Below are 9,897 nucleotides of genomic sequence, written 5' to 3'. Positions count from 1 at the left end.
ATATAGTATGCTATATAGTATATAGTATGCTATATAGTATATAGTATATAGTAAATAGTATAGTAAATAAATCTTTACGTTAGCCATGTCCTAAAAAATATTTGTCTCATTCAGTACACTGAATCCTTCACCTCTCTATCAGGAGGTGGGTAGCATGTTTTATCAATGGTCTTCTGGAATCCTGGTAGACTATTATTCTGACAAGACTTCAATACAATAGTATTAAATCACATTTTATAAACTATCACTTGTTCCATTCTTTGCTAGCTCAGAAAGAGCTACAAATATTTTTGTATATCCTTAGCATTTGTTTTGCTTAGGGCTAATCTCTTCCCTCACCTACCCTCCTTCTAATTTCCTCTCCCCTCTCCTATCTCCCTGTTGAGTGAAATATATTTCTGAATCCAAGTGTGTTTGTATGTTCATGTATTTCTTCTTCTTTTGACCAGTTCAGATGAGAGAGGTTAAAGTGTCAGTCACTCTCCTCCATCCCCTCTTCCTTTTCTGTATAGATGTCTACTTGTGTACCCTGAACATGAGATAATTTCCCCTAGCCTTTCTTTCTTTTCCTTTTCCCCTCTCTTTCCATTACTTTTTTTCTTTTTTTTTTAGGCAACTGGGGTTAAGTGACTTGCCCAGAGTCACATAGCTAGTAAGTGGCAAGTGTTTGGTCTGAGGCTGTATTTGAACTCAGGTCCTCCTGACTTCAGGGACAGTGCTCCATCCACTGCACCACCTACCTGCCCCCATTACTTTCTTAAGATTATGGAGACACAACAGCACCACTCCCAAGTCTTGTCTAATTGGTTTTCCTCTAAACTTTGAAGGTGGCAGGATTCAGAGGGGACACAGGTATTATCTCCCCACATTTCAATGTAAGCAATTTCTCCTTATTTAGTCCTTTATCATTGTTCGTGTTTATTTTTGAACATTTCTCTTCATTCTTGTGTTTGAACTTCAAAATTTCTCCACCACTCTGGCCTTTTCATCAGGGATATTTGGAAGTCCTCCATTTCATTAAAGCTCCCTGTAGCAATACCCAGTTTTACTGAACAAGTTATTCTTGGCTGTAAGCTCAGATCCTTTGCCTTCTGAAGTGCCATATTCTGAATTGTCTGCTTCTGTATAGTATGGCTAAATCACGTATGACCTTCACTGTGCCTTCTTGGTACTTGAATCTTTTCTTTCCACCTGCTTGAAATATTTTTCCATTGACCTAGAAGCTTTGGATTTTGGCTATGATGAAGTCTGAGGTTTCTTTAAGAAGGTAACTGGTGAATTATTTTTCACTTTGCCCTCTGATTCTAAGAGATCTGGATGACTTTCTTTTAATATTTCCTTTTTTAAAATTTATTTATTTTTAGTTTTCAACATTCACTTCCACAAGACTTTGAGTTCCAAATTTTCTCTCCATCACTCCCCTCTCCCCACCCCAAGACAACATGCATTCTGAATACCCCTTCCCCCAATCTGTCCTCCCTTCTATCACCCCCCCCTTCTCTTATCCACTTCCCCTTCTATTTTCCTGTAGGGCAGAATAGATTTCTATACCCTTTGCCTGTATATCTTATTTCCCAGTTGCATGTAAAAACATTTTTTAAACATTCATTTTTAAAACTTTTGAGTTCCAAATTCTCTCCCTTCCTCCCTCCCCACCCACCTTCATTGAGAAGGCAAGCAATCATGTAAAACACTTCCACAAGTCATGTTGAGAAAGACTAACTATTTTTCCCTCCATCCTATCCCACCCCCCGTTTTTTCTATTCTCTCCTTTGACCCTGTCCCTCCTCAAAAGTGTTCGCATCTCCGGCCTCAGACACTTGACAACCATCAGCCGTGTGACCCTGAGCAAGTCACCCAACCCCAATTGCCTCATCAAAAAGCCAAAAAAAAAAAGTGTTTGCCTCTTATTACTCCCTCCCCAATCTGCTCTCCCTTCTATATCCCCTCTTCTCTTATCCCCTTCCTCTCTATTTTCTGTAGGTTCAGAGAGATTTCCATACCCAAATAAGAGTAAGATTCATTCATTCCCTCTCACCTTCCCCCAGTTCCCCTCCACTGTAAAAGCTTTTTCTTGCCTCTTTTATGTGAGATAATTTACTCCATTCTACCTCTCCCTTTCTCCTTCTCCCAGTACAATCCTCTTTCACCTTTAATTTTATTTTTTAGATATCATCCCTTCATATTCAGCTCATCCTGTGCCCTCTGTCTACATATATCCCCTCCAACTACCATAACACTGAGAAAGGTCTCATGAGTTACAAATATCATCTTTCCATGTAGGAATGCAAACAATTCAACTTTAATAAGTCCCTTATGATTTCTCTTTCCTGTTTACCTTTTCATGCTTCTCTTGAGTCTTATATTTGAAAGTCAAATTTTCTATTTAGCTTTGGTCTTTTCATCAAGAATGCTTGAAAGTCCTCTATTTCATTGAATATCCATTTTTTCCCCTAAAGGATTACACTCAGTTTTGCTGGGTAGGTGATTCCTGGCTGAAGTCCTATCTCCTTTGCCCTCCGGAATATGATATTCCAAGCCCTGTAGTCCCTTAATGTAGAAGCCGATAAATTCTGTATTATCCTGATTGTGTTTCCATAATACTCAAATTGTTTCTTTCTGGCTGCTTGCAATATTTTCTCCTTGACCTGGGAATTCAAGAATCTAGCTATAATATTCCAAGGAGTTTTCCTTTGGGGATCTCTTTCAGGAGGTGATCAGTGGATTCTTTCAATTTCTATTTTACCCTCTGGTTTTAGAATATCAGGGCAGTTTTCCTTGATAATTTCTTAAAAGATGATGTCTAGGCTCTTTTTTTGATCATGACTTTCAGGTAGTCCAATAATTTTTAAATTATGTCTCCTGGATCTATTTTCTAGGTCAGTTGTTTTTCCAATGAGATATTTCACATTGTCTTCTACTTTTTCATTCTTTTGGTTTCATTTTATAATTTCTTGATTTCTCATAGAGTCATTAGCTTCCATTTGCTCCATTTTAATTTTAAGGAATTATTTTCTTCAGTGAGCTTTGGGACTTCCTTTTCTATTTGTATAATTCTGCTTTTGAAGGCACTCTCCTCATTGGCTTTTTGGATCTCTTTTGCCATTTGGGTTAGTCTATTGTTTAAGGTACTATTTTCTTCAGTATTTTTGGGATCTCCTTTAGCAAGCTGTTGACTCATTTTTCATGATTTTCTTGCATCACTCTCATTTCTCTTCTCAATTTTTCCTCTACTTCTCTTATCTGCTTTTCAAAACCCTTTTTGAGCTCTTCCGTAACCTAAGACCAATTCATATGTTTCCTGGAGGCTTTAGATGTAGGAGCTTTGACTTCATTGGCTTCTTCTGGTTGTATATCTTTGTCACCAAAGTAAGATTCTATAATCTGACCCCCATTTTTTCCTTAAGAGTTCTTATTCCTTTAATAAAAACTTTTTTTTAATTCTTGTTTTATCTCTTCCAGAAATTCTAGTTGAGTTTGTGCCCAAGCTGTGTTCTCTGATGCTTTGCTTGGAAAGGTTTTGGAGTCACTCTTCCATCTTTATGTATTCAGCATCTCTGCCACCATAATACCTCATTATGGTGGGATTCTTCTTTTGTTTACCCATTCTTCCAGAGCACTTCCTGACTTTGTACTTGATGTTAGAGCTGGGCTCTGCCAAACTTTTGGAAGGAAGATTTGTGCTGGTCCTATTGCAACTTTCTTAGTTGTTAAGAGTTGTGTTATTCCAGGATCCCAGAGACTGGCTGGGGACCTATAAGTTTCCAAATGTTCCCAAGTAGTCTGATCTAGGACAAAGTCTGATTGATGACCCCCTGGACTGAACTCTACAAGTTCCTGGGTTTGGGTCTGGGCAAGAGTAGACTGCCACAGAATAGACTCTACCCCTATCAACTGGCTGGAAGGCTCTATTGGTGCAGAGTTGCAGAATCAAGTACCTCTTTGGTTTGGGATTCCCACCCTGGTTATTCTTCTGTATGTTGGGCTAAATGCTAGATGTATAACCCCTGCTCTGCACTTGGGATCTGAACTTCTTCCTTTCTCTATACACAGCCTGCAACCTCCCTGCCTGGGAGTACCACTCCCCTGCAAAGGTCTCTTTCTTAGTACTTTCTGAATCTGTAACCCAGAACTGGTTACAGCTGCCCGCTGGCTCTTGTCCCCATTGCAGTGCCCCATATGGGTCTGGGATGCCTTGGTTCTGGTCTGGGGCCTCCTCTTGCCCCAGTTCACAGCCTTTCTCTGGACCCTGGAAAGCTCTACCTTTTGCATGCTCCTAGTCCCAACACCTGTGTCTGAAGATGTCCCTGTCTGTCTCTCTATGCTGACTTTGGCTGGACAAATAACTCTTTGTGAATTTTTCTGGATTTCCCCATCAGGATTCAGTCTGGTGCATGTTCTAGATTTGTTTGGAAGAATTTTGTGGAGGGGAGCTCCCTTTACTACTTCCTACTTCACATGATCCTGGCTCCACCCCCACTAGTAGATAGTTTTCAAGAGTTTCTGCAGCTAAAAAATTTGTCAACATGTGATTAATATGTTGTAAAAAGCCTTTCCCAATTTAGCTAGGCTAGTTATTGGGCAATAGACATACAGCCTATCACTGGGTACAACCAGTGGACCCAATTATCTAGACTAAACTAACACTGGAGAAAATTTAAAGCTGATCTGATTTAACCGAAACAACCCTTATGAACATCCAACTCTTCTATTCTCTGATTCTTTTGCTCACTATGGTAATATATTCTTCTATATTTTGATCTGTTTGGTAAACCAACCACTAGGAGAAAGCACCCTGTCTAAATGACCAGTACAGTTATCCTTCCACACATACCTCCTAATATGAAGTACTATGATGTCATTCTAGTTTACAAATCAGTCTTTTGTTTAGGCTTCTGGAGATCAGGGGTTATTTCATCTGAACTTTGTATGTCCCCAGTTCTGCACACAGTAGGAGCTCAATAAACATCTGACATTGCAGTGAATGACTTACCCTGAATTAGCTAATAACACCAAGTTTTTGAAGCTACAAAGCTGACGACCAGACTCTTAATCTGGGGCAACTCCAGACGACTCAGCCAAGGAATTTTTCTCTAATACCATCTTTTGGATCTTTCAGAAACAGTTAATTCACAGGTTGAAAGGTTGGAAGGGCCCTAAGAAGTCACCTACTCCAACTCATACCTGAATAAATATGACCAAAATGTATCCATGAAGTCTCAGCCTGAAAAAAACCCACTACTTTCCAACATGGCCCATGCCACTTTGGCAGAGTTCTAATTGTTAAGAAGGTTTTGCTTAAATAGAATAAAAAACTGCCTATTACTTCCAACCACAGATTCTAGTTCCTTTGTGGGACCAAGGAGAAAAGGTCTAATTCCTCTAATCCTCAAGGCTGTTGTAGAATCAAATGAGAAAATGTACATAGATTTATTGTTTTATTTTATTTAGGTTTTTCTTTTGCAACATGGCTAATGTGGAAATATGTTTTGCATGACCTCACATGTATAATCAAAATCAAATTGCTTCCCTTCTCAAGAAGGGGAAAGAAGAAGAAAGGAGAGAGAGAATTTGGAACTCAAAATTTTAAGAAATGATTATTAAAAATTTGGGAAATATTTATTGAATGAAATAAAGAAAAATAATTTTAAAAAGAAAAAAGAAAGACAATGCACATATATTGATCTGTAAACCTTATACATAAACACAAGCTAATGTTACCTGGAAGTATGACACTCACTCAGAAATATAAATTTCAGTATATCTGGGTTTTTTTTTAAATCATTCTCATTAAAGCCATGTCTTTACGAACCTCCCTTTCTCTAATCTATCATTCTTGCGACTGTTAAATTAATCTTCCTTGCGCACTTATCATGCACAAGCACTTCCTTGTGAACTTACCATGCACAAGTACTTCTTTGAGAAGTTATCATGTTCTTTATAAGAACTTTTAATTGTCCACCAAATAAAGTACAAAATCCTTAGCCTGGTATCCAAGGCCCTGCACAACCTCAAAAAGTCAGAATCTCAGAATTAGAAGGAAGTTCAGAGGTTATCTAGTCTAACCCAAACATGAGCAAGAATCCCCTTTAAAAAATATCTGATAGGTGGTATCTCAACTTTACCCAAAAGCCTCCTGTGAGAGAGATAGCCCATGATTCTCCCAAGGCAGCCAATGCTGCTTTCAGACAGGTCTGATTTTTAGGAAGTTTCTTCTTTTATTTAGCCCAATTCGGCCATTTTACAACTTCCACCAATTCCTCCCAGCTCTGCCCTCAAGAGCCAAGCAAAACAAATCTAATCCTTCTTCCATAAGTCAGTCAGAATAAAAACAACAATTTTCTATAGAGCTTTGAGGTCTGCAAAGTGCTTTACCTGAATTATCTCTATCCCACGAGTCTTTTTGTCCACACTAAACATCACACCGGGCATTACTCTCAAGCACTCATGGATATCAGTAATGTACTGAATATCCCTGAGGCCTAACTTCCCTGAGGACTGAGAAGGATGCAGTCATGTCCTACCTCCCTGGTTCTCCTTTTGTGGGTCTGGTTCCCTGGTTTCCTCGAGGCTCTCCTCTTGCTGCTGCCTTGCTGTACAGATGGCCTGAGAAGCAGCCCGTCGCTGTTCCTCCTCTGCACAGAGCCCAGCCATATGCTCTGCATCTGTCCAACAGTGCAGGGGCAACAGCACCCGAAACAGATGAAGTTCAAATATGGCCCCATATTCTGGCAGGTCTCGATTGGCCGGATCTCTCAACCAATTGCTGGCCACCTCCAGGATCGCGTGGGGTTCCTTTACTTTGCTGTATAAAAGAATGCTACAATCCCCAACCCCAACAAAGAACAATGTCAACCATTCATCATTATGCATATTCCTCTTCTCTTAGCTCCCAACCTCCTTCCATATGAAATGCTAGGAATGGAAATCTTAGGAATTTCTGGGATCAACTCTAAGCAAGATTGGCCTCCTTTACTCTCCTCCTATGCCCTTCTTCTTCCCATGCTTTTTATCTTTTCCCCTTCTATAACCCCCCCACACTTCCTCTATCCCTCTATCTGTTGTGTTTCAGGGTCCAGAGATCAAGGATCAAAAATATGAGAAGACACGGTTAGCAAATGAACCTTACTGAGGATATCAGACCCCTTTGTTTCTAGTGTGCATCTATGAACTGTCAATGGTAACTTACCACAGTTCCAGAATTTTGGGGGGCAGATGTTCTGGGACCTGATAATACTGCAGAAGCCAAGAGAGAACTTCCCGCCACCGATCCATCTCCGCCAGGGCCTGGATCCCCACCACACACAGGAAGCACTTCAGGTCCTCGCTGTGGTGGATCAGAGTTTAAAAGTAGAGGCTACCACTCCATCTCTCCCTCGCCCTCCCCCTTCCATCCTGGACCTTGGATGCTCGTCCCCTCCTAGTTCACTAGCTATCACCCTCATTGTCACCATTCGTTAAATGTACTTCACAAGTGGAGTAGCTAGCCTCAGCACTTAAGGAATGCTCCCCTCAGGTGCTGAAGACTACTGAACATTGCTGAAGGACTGAGAAACACTAGAGCAAATCTCTGTATGTTTCCCCCTCCACGTTTGCACAGGTGATAATCAGGTTAAAACGAAAAGCAGGTTTTAGGGGAAAAGAATGATAATAATAATAATAATAATAATAATAATAATAGAAGCTAGCATTTATACTGCGCTTTAAGGTTTGCAGAGCACTTTAATGTTAACTCTTTTGATCCTCACAACAACCCTGTGAGGTAGGTGTTATTGTTATCCCTATTGTACAGATATGGAAACAGGCAATAGAGATTAAGTGACTTGCCCAGCCAGGGTCACACAGCCAGTAAGTATCTCAGAAAGAATTCAAACTCAGGTCTATCCTGACTCTCAATTCTTGAGATCATCTACCAAACCACCTTAAAAGGGCAGCCTGCAAGGTAACTACAGAAGTGGGGAAAGCCTACTCACCTAGCCAGAAGGGGTTTCAGAGAAGGAATGTATTGTAGTTAACTGTGAGTATATACACACATATAATTATATATAATATATACAACTATTCATACATACATATACACACATATCTTTTTAAACATCAATTCATGAAACTACTTCCTTCTCTCTTGAGGAGGAAATAGCTGTGTCAATAAGGAGCTGAACATCCTCACTTTTTAATTTAGCTTTCCAGAAAAACCTAAAGAAAAACACTGCTCTTATATGGTCAGAAGTGTCATATGGCCATGGTGAGGCAGAATCAGGCATTTCTCCAGCGACTAGACAATAGAGAAGAAGCCATCGACAGAATCTCAGACCCTGCCACCATCTCCTCCCTTTCCACAGAAAAGGCCTTACAGACTGGGAAGAGGGAGGTACCTGGCCAAGGGAGGTAGTGGTGAGGCAGGGCTTCTCACTGTAATCTTTGACCCGACAGGCACATTTCCCTTACCATCCACCACCCTGAATGCTACCCTGGCTACAATTCCATCAAACACTTAGGGCAAGAGTCTTCCTCTGCTGAGAAGGCAGCCAAGAACATACAGGATTACTACAACTATAAAACATTAAGACAGCTTTAAAGTGGCAACAAAACCAATGAAAAAAATCACACTATAAAAAGCATACCTGTCCTTTCTTTTAAAAAATAGTTAACTGCTAAAGGGTAGGGTCACCTGTACTATCTGGTGAAATTGCTCTTTTAAGCTGTTTTAACTATCTCAGCACAAGCTTCTTAGAGACGATTTTGCTTTTCATCTATGTATCCCCAATAGCTAGCATGGTGACTTGCAAATAGTAAGTGATTAAGAAATGTTTGTTGAATCAACTATTGTGGAAGATTCAGGTATGAGGAGTAGAGAACTTGTGTGACGGATCCAAATTAAATTTATCAATTTTTTTTTAAAAATGGAAAAAAGGCACCTGAGCTCCTCAGATTAGGCAGGGGACTGTGATCTTAGGATCATAGATTTCGAGTAAGAAAAGGCCTTAGAAGACATCTAAAGAAGTGATATCCTAATTTTTTTTATCCCATATCCTATCAATAAAAAATTTTGAGCACCCTCCAATATATATTTATTTGTAAATTATATTCAAGTACTATTATACTAATAATCTTCAAACTAATTAACATAACTTTAAGTATTATATAATTTATATGTTTACATGTTATAATTAAACATTATAAAATTTACAAAAATAGAAATTAAAAAGGATGAGATAAAGATATAATAATATTAATTAAATAATAACAATAATAATATAAAAGATATCTTTTTAAACATCAATTCATGAAACTACTTCCTTCTCTCCTGAGAAGGAAATAGCTATATCAATAAGGAGCCAAACATCCTAGCTTTTTAATTTAGCTTTCCAGAAAAACCTAAAGAAAAACACTGTTCTTAGATGGCCAGAAGTGTCATGTGGCCATGGTGAGGCAGAATCAATAGGGAGTCACTAGAGTCAATAGGGAGGCACTAAAGTTTACTGAGTAGGGGAGTGACATAATTAGACCTGGGCCTTTGTAATATTAGTTTGGCAGCTGTATGAAAAAATGGACAGACAGAGGAAAAACTAAGGGCAGGGATAGCAATTAGAAACTAGTGCAAGAGTTATTGAGTCAAGAAGTGATGAGGGCCTAAAGGGGGGGGGTCACAAGGGATGATGTGAAGGCAGAATAGAGAAGATATGGCAGTTGACTGAACATATATGGTTCAGGAGAGTCAAGGATGATGTTGATGTAGTGGAAATATGAAAGCTCATGAGCGAAGTGGATTTTGGGGAAAGGATAATGAGATCTGTGATGCAGATTACAACCCACCCCATACACCTGCTGGTTCTGTGCGACTTGTTTTGTTCTACTGAAGCCAAAGGTCTTACCCTTTGAAGGGACACACCTAGC

At 39.5% G+C, this 9,897-nt stretch overlaps 1 protein-coding gene across 3 annotated transcripts in view; it reads right to left on the bottom strand.

The window, feature by feature from the left end:
* The window catches only part of PEX26 (peroxisomal biogenesis factor 26), a 14,457-nt gene that overhangs the window by 3,428 nt on the left and 1,132 nt on the right, over positions 1 to 9,897 (bottom strand). For all 3 annotated transcript variants that reach the window (XM_027857346.1, XM_027857348.1, XM_027857345.1), the window contains exons 3-4: positions 7,190 to 7,327; positions 6,525 to 6,820 (exon numbers count right to left, since the gene is read on the bottom strand). In XM_027857346.1, the coding sequence (XP_027713147.1) occupies positions 6,525 to 6,820; positions 7,190 to 7,327 (434 nt within the window). The remainder of the gene's footprint in view (positions 1 to 6,524; positions 6,821 to 7,189; positions 7,328 to 9,897) is intronic.

This window comes from Vombatus ursinus, unplaced genomic scaffold (assembly GCF_900497805.2).
Source record: "Vombatus ursinus unplaced genomic scaffold, bare-nosed wombat genome assembly UNPS02012082.1, whole genome shotgun sequence".
NCBI classification, from domain to species: Eukaryota; Metazoa; Chordata; class Mammalia; order Diprotodontia; family Vombatidae; genus Vombatus; species Vombatus ursinus.
The sequence above is the reverse complement of the archived record's forward strand: the minus strand, read 5'-3'. Positions and strand labels throughout refer to the sequence as shown.